This window comes from Onychostruthus taczanowskii, unplaced genomic scaffold, assembly GCF_017590055.1.
Source record: "Onychostruthus taczanowskii isolate IOZ18803 unplaced genomic scaffold, ASM1759005v1 scaffold20, whole genome shotgun sequence".
Classification (NCBI taxonomy): Eukaryota; Metazoa; Chordata; class Aves; order Passeriformes; family Passeridae; genus Onychostruthus; species Onychostruthus taczanowskii.
The window spans coordinates 59,887-80,557 of record NW_024499240.1 but is presented as its reverse complement, the minus strand read 5'-3'; the positions used below and the strand labels follow the sequence as shown (position 1 = coordinate 80,557).

Sequence of the window (20,671 nt, the reverse complement as noted above, 5' to 3'; positions counted from 1 at the left end):
CGGGGCCAGGAGAGCACCAGCAGCCCCCTCTTCCCCACTGCAGCTAGCTAGGGTTAACCCATGCTTCTCAGCTTCTCCCACTCCCTCTTGGGAAGCCCCTCACAGGGACCTCTGCCACCTGTTGGCAAGCCAGCAATCTGCTGGCATTCCCCTCAGGCAATGCCTCACCCCAGTGACAGCAGCAGCACATGGGCAGGGCACCAGGCAGGAGTTGCAGAGACTCTGTCAGCTTCCCAGCAGTACCGGAGCACAGCACCCACCTGCCCACAGGGCCCACATCCCTAATACAGGACATGCTGCTCTTCACTCTGTGACCTCCAGCCCCCTGAGTTTGATGCCAGCAGAGTGCCTGTGCCCCAACCATGTGCCATCCCTGCACCCTCCGGCACAGAGAGAGGGGAGCCTCCAAACACCACCAAGACTTGCCTCCAGCCCCAGGCCGACTGCAGGGAGAAAGGAACCAAACCCCACCAAAAGATGCCTTTGTATGGCAGCAAAGCCCAACCCCGCTCTGGCATCCATACAATGGAAACAAAGGCTGAATTGTCACCTCTGGAGCCTGTCCCCACAGGCCCCGAAAGGAGCCTCTGCCTCGTTGGCACCAGGTGGGGGTGGCTTGGGGGACTCTGCCGTCAGGCAGAGGCACGCTGCCATACACTTACGCCTTCTTGATGTCCTCAGCGGTGGCGTTGCGGCTCACCCCCAGCGCTTCGTAGTAGTCGACCATGACGTGAGCTGTCCCACGGGGTCACTGCAGGGGGAGAAGGCAAAGTCAGGGCTCCACAGGCACAGCCTGGTAGTGCTGGGTGTGGGACAGCAGCTAGAAAGCTGCTTACCCTCTCTAGCGCCCCGGCCACCCCACTGCCTCCCGAAAGCAACTTAGTGCAACGCCGTGCCCAGCTCCCAGCACCCTGCCCACTCCTCGGCCCCCTGGGAGCACCGACAGCCCCAGTCGGGGAACCCTTTGCTGCTGACGCAGCGCCGTCCCGCCGTGTCACCCCGGCTTGCCCAGGCAGGGTGAAGGGGTCCCCGCTGCCGGGGCCGCTCCCTGCCCGCCTCCCCCGGGGCTCAGTGGCGGGCCGGGGGCAGCGGCAGGGCGCAGCGTGCTAAGGTGCTTAGCGGCTGGAGCGGATTAAGGGCTCAGCGGGGACCGTCCCCATCGCCGGGCACGCCGGGACACTTCCATCGGCCGACCCGCTCCGGGCGGGGGACAGGAGCTGAACGCGGCCGCTGCAGCCCCCCGCGACCCCCCGTGGTACCGTCCCGCCCCCGGTACTCGCCCCCGGCCCGCGGGTCCCAGCTGACGGGAGGGCGGTGCTGGCGCTGGCACCGGCACCACCGCGGCACTGGCACCGCCCCCCGGCCCGGCAGTAAACACGGCGCTCGCGGGGCCACCCGCTGCTGCTGGAAGTTTCCGCACCCCGCCCCGCCGCCACCGGCGGGCGGCCCTGGACTGCGGCCAGCGGATCTGGGGCACCGGGAGGGGCGGCGGTGGCAGCACGGCGAGGGACAGCGCGGGCCCCGCTCCCCCCGTGCGCCACGGTTCGCCTCTCCCCGGCGGCCCCTTGCGCCCCGCTCCCCCCGTCCCGCCCCGGTGCCCACCTGAGCGCCGCCGCAGAGCCCTCCCCCCGGTGTCGCGCGTCCCCCGCGCCCGGGCCACCGCCGGCCTGAGGCGGCTCCGCTGCTGACGGGCGGCGGCCGCAGCCAACCGCGGCCCCTGACGTCACGTCCTCGCCGTTCGCCGAGTGACGTAAGGGGAGGCGCGTGAGCCAGGAGCGCGGCCGCTCCGCCGGCCGGGCCCGCTCAGCCCCGGGCTCTCCTCATGCCCGTCTCGTCCCCGCGCCTGCTCCTCTGCTCCCCGGGCCGCGCCTGGGCCCCGGACAGCGCCAGCAAGGTGCGGGTGCGCTGGCACCGGCCCGTCCCGCTGGTGCCGGCGCTGACAGCGCACCGCAGCGGGGCACGGCTGCAGCCCGGGGCAGCCCCGGCGCCGCGTGCCGCTGGCTTCCCGCCGAGTCAGCTGCCCGGCCGGTCCCGCCGGGAAGGAGGAGCCGGCCGGGGGGGACGGCTGAGGTGACTCAGCGCTTTGTCGGGGCGCGGGACGTGACGGGGCGCAGCTTGCCAGAGCCCTGCCGGGAGCCCGGGCCGCCTGGCACCGCTGTGGTGGCACCGCTGTGGTGGCACCGGCAGGCGGGAGCTGCGCCACCCGAGCACCAGGGTGCCCGCACCCCCGGAGCTGCGTTGCTGACTTTTGTGGCTCATGGCCCCTGCCTGACAGCTGCTGCAGCGGGGCTGTGCTCGCCCGTTCTCAGGGCCCTGGGCGGTCTGGCTCACCTGCACCTCTGAATGTGTCCGCGCCACGGAGATTTGTGATTCCCTCTTGCGGCCTGGATGGGAGAAGGAGGGAGCTTGATCTCTTTGCAGGGTCAGAGCTTTTTGGATGCACTGCCACACCTACACCACAGCTGGAAGCTTCCTCACCTCCCATAAATCCCTAACTGGGAAGCCTGGCAGAATGAGGAGGCCTGTCTGAGACAGGCCATTCCCAGCACTCCTCAGCGACAAGTTCCAGGACAGATATCCTCGAGAAGAGCCTTCCCCAGCCATGAGTCGTGCGCCTGGTGTAGATGAAATGCCAAGGGCATCATCTCATGTGCCAAAGGCATTTGTCTCTCCAAGGAATGGGGGACCTGTCCCCTGCCATCGGACAGCAAATTGATGATTTCCTTGAACAACGGCTTGGAGTCCTTCCTGCCCCTGGGGATATTTTTCCCTGGATGCCGCTGCAGCACTGTGCTCCTGTCCCTGTTTGCCCGCGAGCAGGGAGCAGCTCTCCCCGGCTGCCGGGGCTCTGCTGGGCCCATCCCGCAGCGCTGGCTGCAGAGCCGGCCTGGGCACTAGATGGAGCCACAGGCTGCTTCACAGGCCGCCCGTCCTGCGGCTGCGAGGGCGAGGAGGAGCCGCCAGCACCTAGCCGAGTCTTGGCACCTCGCTGTCCTTTCCCTGGCTTTTGCAGCTGATGCGAGGACAAGGAGGCCCCCGAGATGACAGATCTCAGCTCGCTCTGTGCACACCGCTGGGGAGGCCTCTGTGCTGGGATAGCAGAGAGCTCCACAGGCTGGCTGTGAGTGTGGAGCCGGGAGAGCACACTGCCGATGCCTTCATGGCAAGAGTTTCCCTCACACCCTGAGATCAGGATATGGACTGAGGAGGACTGACACATCCCCAGTATTCTTAGGGAGGCGGTGGAGAGTTGGGCGGTAGCCCACCACAGCCCTGGTAGAGAGAAGATGTGTATCAGCCACACCTCATGCCAGACCTGCCACAGGCACTCTTCTACTCAAAGCTGGCACAGCCCACACCTTCAGCTGCAGCACCTGCCCTCTTCACCTGCCCTTTCCTCCTAGGTCTGCCTCAAGTCCTGGTGCTCACATCAGCTTCAAATCAAGCACAGGCATCTTGAGTGCGTCTCAAGAAGACCCTTATTTCTAAACAAATTTTGGGGATCGCTCTGTTGCAAGCTTGTTTTCAGCTTTCCAGGGTCTCAAAAATGCTCATGAAATACTCTTGAGGCTTTCTGAGGAAAGATGTTTTGGGTGAGCAAAGCAGGACGCCAACGGACCAAATATTTTTATCCTGGTTACCCAATCTCTCAGGAAGCCAACCGAATTGCATCATAAACCCATGATATATTATTATGCAAACCACAAATTAAGCTATATTTTTTTTTCTGCACTGCACAACATTTCAGCTTTTGATTTCCACATGAAAACACAAGCCCTTTCACAGCCGTAACAAAACTGGCAATTACGTACTGAAAAGTTGTATTCTTGGCAATTTTTGAGCTAAGAAGTGCTCAGCAAGTCGTGTGCCTGCTGCTCCCCTCATCACATGCAGCCAACTTCCTTCCTCTTCTCCCCATTCCCAAGGCAAGGTCCCCATTCCTTGAGTGGAGCTGCAGAAGGGGAGAAGCAGGAGCCAAAGCTACTAGGATGGAGTGAGAGGGTTTGAGCAGAGACAGGCTCCTGGGTGCCATTTCTGTGCCACCTTCTTCTGCCTGGCTGCTTCTAGGACAGATGGTGATGCTGGCCATCTCTTGGCACGGCCACAGTGCCAGTGAGCCCCCTGAAAAGGGGTCAGTGGGAGCTCCAGGGCTTGCTCACCCCTGGAAGGGCTGCATCACGTTGGGGGCCCCCAAGTACACGGGGCTGGTGAAGAGATCGCTTGAGCAGGACCCCCATTTTTAAAATTGCATTGATTCTTTTACTCACAGTCCTGCTGTCTCATCCAAAAAGCCTTGTCCCCCCTGCCTAACTTCCCTGCACAGCTAATTTCTTCACACCTTCCTGTTTTTTATGGTCTGCATGTTTGTTTTGGGGGCCAGGCTGTCAGCCACCTGCCCATCTCCTTGTCCCCTCTGTTCTCATCTCAGCTGGCTGCTTTAGAATTGTACCTTCTAGATACTGGGGACAATCCAGGGAGGCAAAGTCATGCAGCTGCTCTTAGTTTGCATGGCAGAACAGAGAAGTGAGAAACAGCAATGCCAGGGTGACTTTCGTTCAAGCAGGGCAATGACTTTGAGCCAGATTTAGCAATGTGACAGAGGCAGGCTGTGTGTCCCAGGCTCTGCCTTGCAGGGATGCTTGCGTGTGCTGACAGTGGGGATGCTGCCCCAGCCAAAACCCAGGCAAAACCGAGGTGCTTGCAGATTTAAAATCAACAGAGTCAGAGGCTGGCAGAGATGGCAGAAGCCCATGACTGAACAGGTTATCCATGATGAGCAGGCACACAGGCCCGGGGAGCAGCTGAGCCTCATGGCAGCAGGGTTTTGCCCACATCCTTGGCGTGTGGTTGGTGACAGGTTGGGCTGGATAACCCTGTGGGGCACAGGAGCAGAACACCCCAAACTCATCCATGGGGAAGCTGGGAGCTGCACGGCCTGGATCCGATCCCAAGGGAAGGGAGATGAAAGATAATGAATAGACTGATACCACACACCCCCTCCATATGCTAGGGAAGCAGAGGGGAGCAGAAGCTGCAGCTGACACTGGACAGGATAGAATTCTATTGTGAAGCAAAACCTGATTTTGCTCATGCACACCAACATGTCCATGCTCACACTCTCCCAAGCTCCACATCTCTCACGTTCATTTGGCTTGGCCAGGACTTTCTGCAGTGCCTGGTAGGACTGAGGTCACAGGCTGTCTGGTCCTCACCGTGTCCTCCAGCTACATGCCCAGCCCTGGCCCATTGTCTTCACCTAGGCATGGCTCAAAGGCAAACAGTGAGCCAAGCAGGGACAAATAAAAAAGGACATGGAGCAAATGCATTTGCATGAGAAGAAAATGAGAAAGAGAGAAAAAGAATGCCAGAAAGCAGCTTTCTGTGGCTTTCCATAGCCCTTGGTGCCTAACTGCCAGTGCAAGAGTGGAACCTTGGAGAGAGTGCTGTGTTGTGCTGTGGATGCAAAGAGAAGACTGCAGTTTGGATGCCATCTGTAACATATTACCTGCTGAAATCAACATTTGCAGTTTGTCAGGCCCACACTTAGGGCATTACTGCGTCTAACTGAGGGTCTTGCTGAGCTGCTGATGGCAATTTTTAACTGAGCTGGGAAAACTGGAGTAATTCCAAAGGACTGAAGAACAGAAATCACTCCAGTCATTAAGAAAATAAACTGGTTGACCCAGAAAACTCTAGATTACTGATAATACCAGAAAGAAATAACAGAAGAATTATTTTTATTCTATCAGCAGAGAATTAAATACTGAAAAATGTATTTACTACTCATATCCTTGTCTCAGGTAAGGAAAGTATTGCTTTGCAAACTTGTCATCACCTTCAGCATGATTATATGTCTGGCTGATTCAGATCAACACTGCTGGTATGACATCCTCACTTGGAAGCTGGCAGGAGATAATGCTAACAGTGTTTGCATAAATCACAGCATTGCTGCGAAGAGGGGCCAACCAATCAGTTTTCCGTGTCCACAGATGAAGGAAGCTCAGAGCTGCTGCCAATGGTCTTTCCAGATCTACTTTTTGTGTTGCCCCTATATTTATTTTATTTGAATATTTGTCTTGGTGTGCCAAGCCAGCCTGTTTTGCACCAGAGGCATCAGTAGGGAAGGTGTGCTTGTTAGCCAGGAGCTGTGCTGCTGGAAGCCTTTGCAGTGGGGACCCCCAGGGCTGATTGCAAGGCCCACCGTGATAAGAAATGTTTACTAAGAAAAATTTGGGATAATGCTAAGCTTGATAGGGTAGCAACTATTGAAGGGGACAATTAAATCTCAGAGATGGTTAAGAATTGTCTGATTAAAAGGCAACATTACAACAAAATTGCTTGAAGTAATTAATTTGAGAATTTTAGGAAGAAGCAGTCTTGTCACCTTTTACTCTGCACATCCTCTTGCCACCCTTTCACTTGATCAGCGGCAGTGTGGGATTAATTTCAAGACCCTGGATCAAACCCTGGAAGGCAGGGGTGCCTGGCAGGAATCCCTGCACAGTTCCAGCAGCTCTTTGCCGATGATTCACTGTTGCAAACCAGCACGTGGGTTCCCGCGGCTGCCTCCCGGGCACCACACCCTCCTCCCAGCAAGCCTTCCCTGCCTTTTTTCCTGAGCAGACCTGTCGTCTCAATAATTGAAACCAGGATTGCTTGGCAAGTGGGTCTTCCGTGTTAATCAGCACCTAATAAGGCTGCTTAGGGTGCCCCAACATATGCAGGAGTGCTTGGTGCCCAGCCCTTGCCAGACTCTGCATCCTCCTGCCTGGGAGGTGGCAAAGCTCTCCAGAATGTGTCCGGTGCCAGGCTATTAAGTGGCAGAACAAGAGTCACGCTGTCCAGGCCACACCATGGCAGGGAAGGCACAGCAGCCCTAGTCGTGCTCAGGGTGCTTGGAGGTGGCTTGTCCTAATGAGGAGGGCCACGATAAGCATGAAAATTCAGCAGATTGGTGCACCCAGACCTTGCAACAGGGGAATTCAGCCAAATAGCTGCTATTTCGCATGCACAGCCTTTCATCATCTGGCTTAACTCTGCTAGGAAGCTCACTGATACAAGTTTGAGCCAGGCATCCTCAAGATGTCCATTGGACTCAAGGTGTCAGCCCAGTGGCTTGAGGCCACTGGCTCCCAGCCCCCAGGCTCTGGGAGGAGCAGAGATGACAGCCCTTGTTTCACAATATCACACTATCTCTGCACACAAACAGCTCCTGGCAGGAGCACCCTGGGAGCCATTACCCAGCGGAGTTATTAAATGCATCTTTTATCACATTAACTGTTTCCCTCTGACATCCAACAGTGCTTGGCCAGCTGCCAGCACCTCCTTTCCACTTTTAACAACTCTACAGCAACGCCCCAGACTCCAGGCTAGTTTCTCCAGGCCCAGCTCTGCCCTTGGCTTGCCCTGGGACCAGCAAGCTGTTTGCATTGTTATACAACTCACTTCTACTGTAAAACAAAACACCTTGCAGACATCTCTCCAGCCACGGGATGCTCAACTGCTCTCCAAAAGCCAGGGCACAGCAGGGCCGTCATCAAGAAGCTTCTGTGACGGGAATTATTTCCTTTCCCAGTGGGTTCAGGACTAGCCCACCTGGGTGTGATGTATGTGCCTCAGAGGAGGGGGTGCATCTGCAGAGCTGCCCCACATGAATCTGCCATGTCCCCTCTGCTGCCCAGGGGCTCAGCTGCAGTCCCACAGGCAAGGCAGGGAGCAGGGGAAGTGGTGGCTGCTTCTTGCCCCATCACTGCCAGCTCACAGTCTTTGGCATTGCGACAGAGCTGGCCACAGCTTTGTTGCTGTTCTGAGAACTTGTAAGACAGGAAGGCCTAAAGGGCTGGGCATGAAGACATCACCATGCTACACTTCTGTCTGGTGCATGGAGAGCCCCTTCAGCCTTCTGGGGTAACCCATAACCCTCCAGGAGTTCCTACCATCACACAACCTTGCAGAATTCATTGCACTTCTATTTCCAGGTATTCCTGCACTGCTTGTGCCATCACCAGCTCTGAGAGCTGATGGAGAAGAGGAAAAGCATCACTGGCACCTCCACAGAAGCCCATCAGCATGGCACACCGATATTCCTTGAGAACAAGGGGCCACCTCAGCAGGCTCAGTCCCTCTGTCACCCGCCTGGAGGCAGATTGTTCACACCAGGCATGCTCAGGCCTCTGACATGAAGTCACTGCAATTAGACAGGTGAGGTTTTATTTTGCTCCCGTGGGTGTGTAGCTGCCTTTCCCAGGACATGAAGAAAGGCAGGTGACACCGGCAGCCAGGGCAGCTGGCTCTGAGCCAGGAAGGCTGCTCACCCAGGGCCTGCTGCACCTGAGAAAGAGCTCGCTCCAACTTGTCTGACAGCCCCTTTTAGCCTCGCAGGTTGGGGCTTGGCTTGCAGGGCTGCCTGTGTCCCGGGGAGTGCCTCCCTGCTCTTGCCACTGCCCTGTGATTCAGGGCTTAGGACTGTAGCAAGATCTGGAATTAGCTTTATTGTTTCTGTACCGGGGCACACGCTCTGGGCGATGCAGCAGCCGTTGCACAATTGACTTCATTATATCTGAACCGGCAATTATGCTGCTGTTGCTCAGCTGCAGCAGAGAAAACTTCTGTCAGATCTCTACTGTGCCCTACATCCCAGCAGGTCTCTGGGAGTAAACGCCATGTGTGGGTTGCTGAAGATGTTCAGTGAGGCCTTTATTGAGTCTCTTCTTGGTCTTCTGATTCTCCCCATTCTTTCCTTGCAGCCTGTGGCATCTAGCCTTCCAGTCACTCTTCTTTCTCATCTCTGGATCAGCTCTACCTGCTCCAGATGAAGGATGAGGCACTCAGAGAGCCCTTTCTGACATAGACAAGGCGTGCATAGCTTAAGGAATGGCAGAGGGGGATTTTCTGCCCATCTCCATGCTGTGCTAGAATTTTTCAGGGTGGTAAAGTGTGTCCCAAATGCTGCCATAATAGAACTGCAGCAGCACTTGGACATATGATGCTGGGCCATCAGCAGGAGCCAGCTGTGCTTTAGGGACCCTGCACAGTGCTCAGTGGGATACTGCTGAAGCAGTTATCATCACAAGGGCCTTGCTAGGACTCACATCTGCAACATGCAGTCGAGCTCCATGCTTTCAACAGACTTATTAGTTGCACCAGCCAACCTTGTCCAGCCTGTGCCACTGCTGGAGAACAAACTGCACAGGGCACTGATGGGCTGGAGGGACGTCCTGGCTTCTCCAGCTCCCCACCTGCTAAGAGGATTAAGAGCAAGGACAGAGTGAGGGGGAAGCAGGACAAGCACGGATGCAACATCTTGGGGAAGCTCCTGGCTGAGATTAGAGACACAGACAGGAGCCCTGCTCCTGAAGCACCTCTCACCATCTCGTCTTTGCTTTAAAGTGGAGAGCACAGTGGGCTTCCTTGCCAAACCCACAGCACAGCTGTGCTCTCTTCTACCTTCCCAAGAAGGCCATGTCCCCAAACTGCCCCATGACACTGTTTGCTCTGCCCGGAGCAGGCAGGGTGGAACTGAGCTCGGAAAACTGGGAACAATAGTTTGGGTTTTCCTCAGCAAAGAGAGCAGGGAACTGGGGTGTGGATGGGAGGCACCCGGCTGGGCCCTGAACTCATCTCCTCCCCAGTTTCAGCTCTGGGTGCTTTAGGTGTGGCAGTCTTTTAACATACTTCTGAAAGACAGCTACAGAGAGAGAGAGGCTTTGTTTGGGTAACTGCAAGCTTTGCTCAGAGGTGTTCCTGTACCAGCAGGTACCTGCCTAGAGCTGGCTGGTTTCTGACAGTGGCAAGTAGGGGCTTCCCCTGCAGTGGGCAGGGCTCTGCCCCTCAGGTATCTTCAAAGGTTTTCCCATCCTTCAGTAAAGAGATGGTTGAATTCTGACACTATGCTACAATTTTTCTTGCTTGCTCTTTGCATCTCTCTGGCTGCTGATGCAGGGTCTATGTTCTGAGCATCAATGAAAATGTTTCCTGAGCAATTCTTGTAATTGTGTGACTTCTGATGCTGTCTGAAAACATTTGCAGGGCCTTCTTAGATGTGTGGGTAACATCTCTGTGAGAGAGGGGTCACCTCAGGACAAATCCAGCCAAAGTGAGCTCAGCTCAGCCTCCAGTGTGTGCTTTCAGGCTGCTGCTACCAGCATCTGGCAGGCTGCTGAGCAGTTAGGCACTGACAAGATGCAGCCGATTGGTGCTCCCTGGATTTAGCCAGATGTTCTTAAGCATTTCAAAAAAGCTTAGACATCTGTTTGGGCATTTCAGATCAGAGGCACATGGGGATGCACAGCTCCCAATGACTCATGGCTCTCTTGTCAGTAATTCCCACTCTGATTGTCCAACAAAACAGCATCTGAGTGGGTATTTTCACTGTGAGCACGCATTTGTAGCACTGACAAATCAGGGACATTTCACTCTCCACCACCATGGTACGTAAACTGATCCATGATTTTGCACCCCTAGGTACCACCAGATCGTTGTACGAATCTTCAGAATTTGGGTGAACTGTACAGCCTGAAATGCTGCTGGCTGCATAGCTCTGCTTCCAACCACGCTGCAAGGTACTCATGCTATAAATGCCCAGAATTAATTGGCACTGTGGAATTAAGGAGGGTTCTAGGACACACCCAGTGAGAAGTGACTCCCTGGCATCCACTACACGTTACAATGAACACCTTGGTGAAGATTTTCACAGGGAAGATGATACCATCACTCCTTTTCACTCCAATTAACTTCTGGGGCTCGAATTTTGATGCCTCAGTGCTACCAATTACTCTCTCACTCTCATGGACTGTCTGCATCAGCATGGTCTGTGTTATCTAGTGATCTCTGAGGTCACTCAAAGGACATTTATACCACAGGGAGGCATTTCCAGAGTTATCCAGTCACCACAGAATCCTGTGCAGGTTCAGCAGCACTTCCTACCTGGGGCATCTCTGTGGAAAAAAAAACCAAAATCAACTCAATATTTTCCCATCAACTTGATTAAACCCACTCTGATCCTCTGGCTCAGCCATTTCTGCAGGTCTCAAAAAATGTGTTGCTTAGACACCAGCACAGGCTTTGCAGCAGTATTCTTGCTTTCAGTCACTTCACTCATGCTCATCAGTGAAGGTGACACTTTCCAGGTGACTCAGGCACAAAGAAAGGCTATTGTGGGTGGATAATTTAGGTCCAGCTTTCAACTTTCAGATCAAGCTGAGAGATGACAGCACTTTTCAGTGAAAACTCATTAAGTCAGAGCGCTGAAGCAGAGGCAGGGCTGGTTCTGCACCACAGTGGATGCTTTGAGTATTTTGGAGGGGATAGGACACATTATTCATTGTAGTAAGGCCAGATGTCAGTGAAGTCACTGTAGACTCCAATAAAACCCCTCCAAGGTGCTCCAAGCTCTCCCTACACCCTCACTATTCATTTCATACAGCTTTGTGAAATCAGATCAAACCAGTGAAGGTAATGCAGAGCCAGGATGGAGAAGCAGCCTTTGGCAGGCAGGGCTTTCAACACAGCCCTGGGGCACTACTGTTCTTGAGGGCCTTGACACAAAGGACAGGACTGAGTCTTCCTGCTTTTTTCTGTGATTTCCAAAGAGGTTAGGAAAATTTGGGCTCCTCTCTGGAGGGTGTTCTCCACCAGTGTTTCCTCCAGAAATTCTCCCGGGTGTTTTTCAAGAAGCCTTGGGTGGCTGGCAGAGACCTGGCTCACTGCTTGCTCAAGGATCACATCAGCACCTAAGCCCACCAGGAGGGAGCACCTGGGCCAAGCTCTTTCCTGGCTTTCCTGCTTCAGCCCCTGAAGTCTCTCCTGGTTAGTGCCTGGGCGGTGCCTTTCACCAGCAGGACACCAAGCTGGAAGGTGCCATCTCTGTTCTTCAGCAGAACGCCTCTGCCAAGACTGGCGAGCACAGCAGGAACAACGCTTATGCCCCACTGCCCTTTCCTCGAGGGGACCCCCGGGTCTCCCGTGCCCCACTCAGGGATGCTGCTCCCCGAATGCCCCACCATGCGCCCCGCCAGGCAGCACAGCCCCATCTATGCAAATCTATGCAAATATGCGCAATGCACTCAAATCTATGAAGCGCTCGGGGCTGTCCCGGGCGGGGCGGCCCGCCCCGGAGCGCCGGTGCCGCCCCCGCTATAAGGCGGCGGCGGCGGGGCCGTCCCGGCGTGCGGAGCTGCGGCAGTCCGGGGACAGGCAGGTCGTGCGGCAGCGGCGGCATCATGGTGAGTGCCAGCCCCGGCTGCTCTCTCCCTCCGGTGCCGCGAGGGCACCCCGGAGCGGGCTGGGCTCCCCGCGGCTTCCCGGGAGCCCAGAAATGCGGGCAGCCGGCGACGGGAGCGCCGGCTGTGCTCGCCCTGCCTTTGCCTGGCTTCAGCCTCTTCCTGAGCTGCTCCCTCCCCGGCTCTCAGCAGCCTCCCTTCTTTAAGCATCCCCTTGTACCCGCGGCAAGGAGGCCGCCAGCGAGCCCCGCGGCTGCCGAGACCCGGTGCTGGGGCGGACACGCCACGTCTCATCCCTATCCCACTTTTAATAGTGTGGGTCCCTGCCCGTGTCCCGCTGTGCCACCCCCGGCTGCGGAGTTACTCCCGTCTGCCAGCCCCCCACGCTGCCGGCCCGCAGCTGAGCTCCGGCACTAAGCTGTGGCTTCCTTCACCCACTGCCCTGCTCCAAGCGTGGGCATCACTGTGGGTGGGCTGCCAGGCTGCCCTGCCGCCGTGGTCCTGTGGCGATCTCTGGCTCGTGAGCTCTCCAGCTGCCCTGGAGAGCATCCCAGCCTCAAGGTTTCCCGGGCACCCTGCCTGCTGTCCCGCGGAGCCATGCTCCCAGCCTTTCCTGTGCCAGACTTTGCCGTGAAGAAGGCAGAGTCTGCTGGCTGGTGACCAACACTGCTGCGTCCTGGTGCTGCTGGGCTCTGCCCAGCCTATTGTCAGTGCTGGGTCCCACAGAGCCAGTCCTGGCTGCTGCTTGTTGTTGGGATGGAGTGCAGTGAGCAGCATAACCCTCTGCCACCACCGAGCTGATTCACGAGGTCCTTTGGCAGGGAGGAGTCCTCTCTCATCTCCTCTTCCTTGAGGTGCTTGCATCTGTGCCAAGTGTTTCCTATGCCCTTCTGTAGAGGATCTTGGAAGACTTACCTCAGGTCTTAAGTCCTCAGGTCTTACCCTTGGCTTCTTGTGTTACACAACATTTATGGACCTGCTGGGAGGGATAGGTGGGGTATTGCTTCGCTCTTCTTGCACCTCAGCTTTGGGAAAGGTGAGGACATGGGCTTCTGCCTCTCACCATGGGTATCAAGGGCTTATTTTTTTGCCATTCCTCACTGTCAGGGCTGCCTCTGAAAAGCAGCACTGGAAGCACTTTAGATGCAGAGAGCCAGGACATGCTGCATCCTGTGCAACTTTGTGGGACAGCAGTCATTGCCCTGCTCCTGAGTTGGAGCAGCAAAATGGCTGCTTCCACCAGCTTCCTGCCAGCTGACTCATAGTGGGGCACCATGGCTCTGGAAACTCTGATTTGGATGCTCCTCTGACTCAGTTGTGCCTGATGACACATCCAAATCCTTGGCAACAGCAGGTCTAAGGCACTGAATACTTTCATTCTTACGAAAAAACTACAGGCTCTGGGGTGCCACATCTGAAGGGAGTGAGGTTGTAGAGCCCAGCTTCATCTGGCTTCTCCTGGGGGACCTGAGACTACCCTTGAAGTTGTGAGCTAGGAGACCCTCCCACCTCAGCCTTTCTGTTGACGTAGAAAATGCAGTGAATGCTTCCTCCTCCTCTAGAGCTAATTTAGGAAAGCTGAGCCTCAAAGCATGGCATCCATTCATGTTTGTAAATCCCCACTCTTGCTGGGCACCCACCCTCAGTGCCCTCAGCTCCCAGTGTCCTGGTGGTGCTCTGCCATCTCAGCCTTCAGCTCTGCTGTTGGAATTGCAGCAGGGGCTGTGCCAGATGCTGCTGGCCTCAGCCCCCAAGACAAATGTTTGGGCAGTGGAGAAGATGCTCACTGGATGCTATCCAGGGCTGTGGGTGAGGCCAGTTCAGGGATGGGTGGCCTGATATCCTGGACTCCTGCAGATGGGTCTCATCTCCTTGGGCCCCTGACGTGGTCAGTGAAGTGATGAGAGGTAGAGCACTAGATTTGGGAGAAAGCAGAAAAACTGAAATGGACACAGGGCACCCAGGCACGAGGGCAATGAGACTTGCCCAAGCTGGCGAGGGCCAGAGCTGCCCTTCCAGGGCTGTGCACTTCCTGCAGTGAATGCATTTCTGGTCTCTGCTGGGATCTGACCCTGCCTCCCCCTCCCCAGCGCGAGTGCATCTCCGTCCACGTCGGCCAGGCCGGCGTCCAGATGGGCAACACCTGCTGGGAGCTGTACTGCCTGGAGCACGGCATCCAGCCCGACGGGCAGATGCCCAGCGACAAAACCATTGGCGGAGGGGACGACTCCTTCACCACCTTCTTCTGTGAGACTGGCGCTGGCAAGCACGTCCCACGGGCCATCTTCGTGGACCTGGAGCCCACTGTGATTGGTGAGTGCACCCTAATGGGGCTCTGATAGTGGTCATTATTTTGGGCAACAACCCCCACTGCAGGACACTCCCAAGAGTGCTCGTGCTACCTTTCCCCAGATCCAGTTAGCAAATCTATTTTGCCACTCTCTCCTAGATGAGATTCGGGGAGGAGTCTACCGGCAGCTCTTCCACCCCGAACAGATGATCACTGGCAAAGAGGATGCTGCCAACAACTACGCCCGTGGGCACTACACCATCGGCAAAGAGGTCATTGATCAAGTGCTGGACAGGATCCGTAAGCTGGTAAGTGACTGCAGAGAGGGGATGTGTCTCCCTGGACTGGGGTCCAGCATCATTCAGGGGGCTGTGTCCAGCATGTTGTGAGCTCTGCTGTGCCTTGCGAGGAATCTGCACCTACATAAACAAAACTCTGAAAATTCCCTCCAGCCAAGTCAGTGCTTGAGGGAACCTTACTTGTCTCTCTCCACAGGCTGACCAGTGCACAGGTCTCCAGGGATTCCTGGTATTTCGTATTGGTTTCTTGCCAGGTCAGGTGTGTGGTGAGTGCTTCAGCCCTGCTGCTGGTGCTGCTATGCTTCCTCCCAGTGCTCTGCTCCAGCTCCTCCCTTAGGTAAGAGCCCCATAGCAGAGGGATAGGTCCAGGACACATGGCAGGCTCTACAAAGGTGCCGGAGCATGTCCACCAAGGGATCCGCAGGAGTGCTGCTGATGTGATAGGAGAAGTACCAAGTTTCGGCATGTGGTCCTCTGTCTGGGAGTACCTCTGCCCTCAGCCTGCCCTGCTCTGCCAGTGCTCTGCCTTCCCCCTGGGGCATGTGGCCCCACTCTACCTGGCCCAGATCATCTGCATTGTCCCCATTCTGAGTCCTCTCACTGCCCTGCCTCGTGGTAAGGATTCCCAGCATCAGCTCCTGGCTCCAGCTGCAAACTGGAGATTTCTGTTACCCATTATCCAGTGTGCTGTTTCCAGAGATTAATTTTCCCTGCTTACCACTAATGCTTCAGCTATATTGACCCACAGGGGCTGTCCTCCCCTGCCCTCCTCCTCCCAGCATGCACCCGTGTCAGCTGGAGGGGAGAGTGGGGGCCAGCCCTGGCCGCTGGAGCGCAGCCAGGCACTCATCCCTCTGCGCAACACTGCTGGCACTGCGCTGCTTGCCTGTGACTGGAGTGCTAGGCTCAGACTGAGTGGTGCCTGCTGCTGCTATGCCAGGGTAGGAGTCACTGCCCCTCACTTCAGGTGCTGCTCTGATCCACTCCTTATGTTTTGTCTGATTCTGGGGGAAGGAGGGAATCTGCTCCTTCAGAGTTATTTCATTGCTGACATCTCCCTGTATCTTCACAGACATGACTGCCACCAGAAGGAGGTAGGAGTTGGATTGTGTCCTACAGATTTTTCTAGAAGTTATCCTGGACCTCTGTCCTGGACAAGGGACCCAGTAGTGTCTCCTGGCATGCTGCTGAGCAGCAGAGACCCATTCATCCCCCTGGCCAGGGAGGGGTGGCTGCATGACTCAAGGTCCTGGCATCAAAGACAGAGCCCTCTCCCTGCTCAGACAGCATTCAAGTGATGGTCCAGGCATCCTCAGTAGCAGTATCAGCCCTGGCCTTGGCAGGGGTGGCTGCACTGGCCAGGGCTCAAACAGAGCTGCTGCTCTGAATGTAGTCACAAGTTATTAACAGCAAGCAGGCTGCAATGACCCTTTTTTGGCAGCCCAGATTTGTCATGCAGATCTGCAGCCTGACAGGGTTGTGCAGCACTGCCTGCCTGTCCCCACCGGGAGAGAAGGGCAAACCTTGGCTGGAGCCTCCCAGGGCATTGATGGCAAAGGGAGGTTTGGGGGACAAAGCGGGCTCCTGAGTCTAATACGTGTCTCTATCGTGTTTCTCCTCCTTTCTCCAGTTCTAGCGGCCCAGGTAGACTCGGGGTCTCCCCACACCCTTGGGTGAGCTGGTAGCAGGACAGGTTAGGGATTGTTCCTCCTGCGCTGCCTCCGGTGCTGGTGTCTCAGCACTGCCCGTCACCCCTGAGAGCTGATCCCCAGGCCTCCTGCCGACAGCCTGCACCGATGCCCCTGCCTTCCTCCCGGCAGAGAAGGGGGAGCAGCTTCGGGCCCCGCACCTCGGGGCTCCTCCGCAGCCGAGCGGACCCCGCCGGGCTCCCGCGGCCCCCGAAGGGGGTACCCCCTCCCCGCATGCAAGTGTTCCCAAATAAGGGGGCGTGGCGGCACCAAGCCCCTCCCACCTATAAGAGAGCGCTGCGGCGGGGATTGCAGCAGCCGCAGCTCCGCGCCGAGCCCCGCCGCACCGAGCCGCCGGGACAGCCCGCACCGCCCGCCGCAACATGGTGAGTGCGGGCCGGGAGGCGGGCACGGCGGCGGGGAGGGCTCCCGGCAGCCCCCCGGCAGTGCCCCCGCGGCACCGTGCCCGCTGGAGCCGTCGCGACGCGCCCCCTCCTTCCCCGCCGTGACCTTGGGCAGCGCTGCCGGCCCCTGCCCGGGGCAGCCGTGTCCCCCCGCTCTGTGCCCCCCCGCCCTGTGTCAGCCCGCCCTGTGTCCCCCCGCCCGCCGCCACCGGCCCTGGGGCGCCTGTCCCCCTCCCGCCACCGCCGGCGCAGCGCGGGGGGGCGCTGGGGACAGCGGGGGTGACCTCGCCGCTGGGGAGCGGTGGCCGCGATGGACGGGGACAGCTGCCGAGGGTGGAGGCGCCCGCCGGGCACGGGGGCCGGAGCGGGGCGTTCGGCGGGGCTCTGCCCGCGGCAGCGCTCGCCCCGGCGGGGTTGGCGGCGGGGAACGGGTGTGGGGGTCCCGTCCCTTCAGTGTCAGCCCGCGGGCGTCTGGCAGCGGCGGAGCGGGCTGGGGACGGTCTCCGAGGCGGGCAGTGGCCGCTGCCCTCGCCCGGGGCTGGAGCTGTCTATATTTAGCGGCTCAGGAGTGGGCCGGGGCCGTGCCAGAAGGCGCAGCGCAGCGCTCTGCCCGCCGCAGCGCTGACCGGGCCCTGCCGGGGAACCTGCCCCCCTGCCCTCCCTTCCTCTCTGTGTCCGGGGCTGCTCTTGGCCCTCCCGCGGGAAGAAGGAGCCCTTGTCCTACCCGGGTGCTGGACGGGGGCACGGACCCCATCGCGGCTAAAAGCACTGTGCAGTCGGGAAATGCAGGAGTGAATTGCTCCAGGACCTCGAGGCTGAGTCGGGATGTCCTGCTCAGGGAGGCAGAGATACCAGGAGCAGTGAAACAGGGATGCTAGGACAGAGGTGGTGTGCCAGGGACAGCAGAGAAGGGATGCTGGAGTAGCGGAACAGGCCTGCACCTCCGGAATGGAGTGCATGAGGCACATCTCCAGCTCACAGCCTGCTCCTCATCACTTCTGCCAACACGGGTTTTGCAGCACAGGGTTGGGACTGGGTAGCCCAGGGAATCTGTGTTGCCTCAGAAACTGCTGGTCTTCATTGCCAGCCCTTAACTGGCTGCCACATACCACCCTTGCGACCCCAAGGCCACTGACGCTGCAGTACTGCTTATCTGGCTCTGGCCCATCAGGCAGAGGGGTTTGCCCATGCTGATTGCCCCTCATGGGTTAAATGTGTGTACCTGTCAGCTCAGCTCCTCACTGGACTGCTGTTGCATGGGGGAGGGGCTGAGGCTGCCAGGGACCCTGGCAGAGTAGCTGGGCCAGGCTCTGCTCCCCTTACTGCTGGAGGACAGGCCCAGCCAGAGTCCATTGAGGGCAGGGGCTGAGGGCATGGTGCCTGTGCATGGCTGAGGGCAACGCCAGCTATGGGGAGCCCCTCAGGGTGATGCAGGAGGTCACCCAAAGGAAAATGTCCTCTCTGGGACCACTGACCAGAGCAGGTCCAGTGTGGGTGACTGTGTGGCACTGGCACCAGCCAGAGCCCTCCCTGGAGCAGGCAGGACAGAGCTGTGCCAGGATCTGACCCTGCCTCCCCCTCCCCAGCGCGAGTGCATCTCCGTCCACGTCGGCCAGGCCGGCGTCCAGATGGGCAACACCTGCTGGGAGCTGTACTGCCTGGAGCACGGCATCCAGCCCGACGGGCAGATGCCCAGCGACAAAACCATTGGCGGAGGGGACGACTCCTTCACCACCTTCTTCTGTGAGACTGGCGCTGGCAAGCACGTCCCACGGGCCATCTTCGTGGACCTGGAGCCCACTGTGATTGGTGAGTGCACCCTAATGGGGCTCTGATAGTGGTCATTATTTTGGGCAGCAACCCCCACTGCAGGACGCTCCCTGGAGTTCGCACAGCCTGAGGTGCCCCCAGGGGTAGGTAGCGGGCAGCTGGTGCTCGTGGTCTTCTGACAATATCCTGCACTGTGTTCGACCCAGAGGGCCCTTTTTTTTTCCCCAGGAGAAACCACAAACGTGAGCACCTGCTTTTGTTCTTGAAGTGTCTTAGAGTCAGCGGTGCTTGTACCACATGTGCACAGAGAGAAACCAGCCCAACCGGCACGGCAGCTCCTGCTGGGCTGTGGGCAGGCAGCTCCTGAAGGGTGGGAGAAGCTGAGCTGCGCAGGGAGGTGGCAGCCACCTCCTCATGCCAGAGAAACCCGATGCTGGTGTTGGCTTTGCTGACGTGTGGGTCCTTGGCCATGCCACGGGCAGGCGGAGCCAGGGTGAGGGATGGCTGCTAGCACCCACCTGTCTGCTTGGCGGCCGGCTCAAACCAGCAGCCTCCCCTGGGCTCAACCTGCCCCTGTTCTCTCCTAGATGAGGTTCGGGGAGGAGTCTACCGGCAGCTCTTCCACCCTGAGCAGCTGATTACTGGCAAGGAGGATGCTGCCAACAACTACGCCCGTGGGCACTACACCATCGGCAAAGAGGTCATTGATCAAGTGCTGGACAGGATCCGTAAGCTGGTAAGTGACTGCAGAGAGGGGATGTGTTTCCCTGGACTGGGGTCCAGCGTCCTGCTGCGGCTCACAGCACACTGCAAGCCATGCTGCACCCTGGGTGGGATATGCAGCTGACCAGGGCAGGGATACACCAGGTCCTGAAGGGACTTCTGCACAGCCAGACTGCCACAAAGAAATGTATCTCAGAGTAATCTCTCCTCATCCCTCTCCACAGGCTGACCAGTGCACAGGCCTCCAGGGATTCCTGGTGTTTCACAGTTTTGGAGGTGGCACTGGCTCTGGATTCACCTCCCTGTTGATGGAGCGACTCTCTGTTGATTACGGCAAGAAGTCCAAGCTGGAATTCTCCATCTACCCGGCACCACAAGTCTCCACTGCTGTGGTAGAGCCCTACAACTCCATTCTCACCACCCACAGTACACTGGAGCACTCGGACTGTGCTTTCATGGTGGACAACGAGGCCATCTACGACATCTGTCGCCGGAACCTGGACATCGAGCGCCCAACCTACACCAACTTGAACAGACTCATCAGTCAGATTGTCTCATCCATTACAGCATCACTACGGTTTGATGGAGCCCTGAATGTGGATCTGACCGAGTTCCAGACCAACCTGGTGCCCTACCCTCGCATTCACTTCCCCCTGGCCACCTATGCCCCTGTCATCTCCGCAGAGAAGGCTTATCATGAGCAGCTGTCGGTAGCCGAAATCACCAACTCCTGCTTCGAGCCGGCTAACCAGATGGTGAAGTGTGACCCTCGCCAGGGCAAGTACATGGCCTGCTGCCTGCTGTACCGCGGGGACGTGGTGCCCAAGGACGTCAACGCCGCCATCGCCACCATCAAGACCAAACGCAGCATCCAGTTTGTGGACTGGTGCCCCACGGGCTTCAAGGTGGGCATCAACTACCAGCCGCCCACGGTGGTGCCGGGGGGGGACCTGGCCAAGGTGCAGCGCGCCGTCTGCATGCTGAGCAACACCACGGCCATCGCCGAGGCCTGGGCTCGCCTGGACCACAAGTTTGGCCTGATGTACGCCAAGCGCGCCTTCGTGCACTGGTACGTGGGCGAGGGCATGGAGGAAGGGGAGTTCTCCGAGGCGCGGGAAGACATGGCCGCTCTGGAGAAGGATTACGAGGAAGTGGGCCTGGACTCCTACGAGGATGAAGAAGAGGGTGAGGAGTAGAGAAGCCTCAGCCAAAAAAGGACCACGCTCCTTCCCTGTGTTACCTGCAGAAACCCTTTGCAATAAACCGTTTCAGAGCC

The 20,671-nt window shown here is 57.8% G+C and overlaps 1 protein-coding gene across 2 annotated transcripts; it reads left to right on the top strand.

The window, feature by feature from the left end:
• The first annotated feature begins 12,160 nt into the window (after nucleotides 1–12,160).
• On the top strand, nucleotides 12,161–20,671 carry LOC121335372 (tubulin alpha-5 chain). 2 transcript variants are annotated; one of them, XM_041403410.1, is made up of 6 exons: nucleotides 12,161–12,224; nucleotides 14,312–14,534; nucleotides 14,671–14,819; nucleotides 18,489–18,711; nucleotides 19,260–19,408; nucleotides 19,620–20,671. In XM_041403410.1, exons 1-6 carry the CDS (start codon nucleotides 12,222–12,224, stop codon nucleotides 20,589–20,591), a joined length of 1,719 nt encoding a protein of 572 aa, XP_041259344.1. In that variant the 5' UTR covers nucleotides 12,161–12,221; the 3' UTR covers nucleotides 20,592–20,671. The 2 variants fall into 2 exon arrangements, with proteins under 2 accessions (XP_041259344.1, XP_041259343.1); XM_041403409.1 differs by lacking the exons at nucleotides 12,161–12,224; nucleotides 14,312–14,534; nucleotides 14,671–14,819 and adding an exon at nucleotides 16,760–16,884.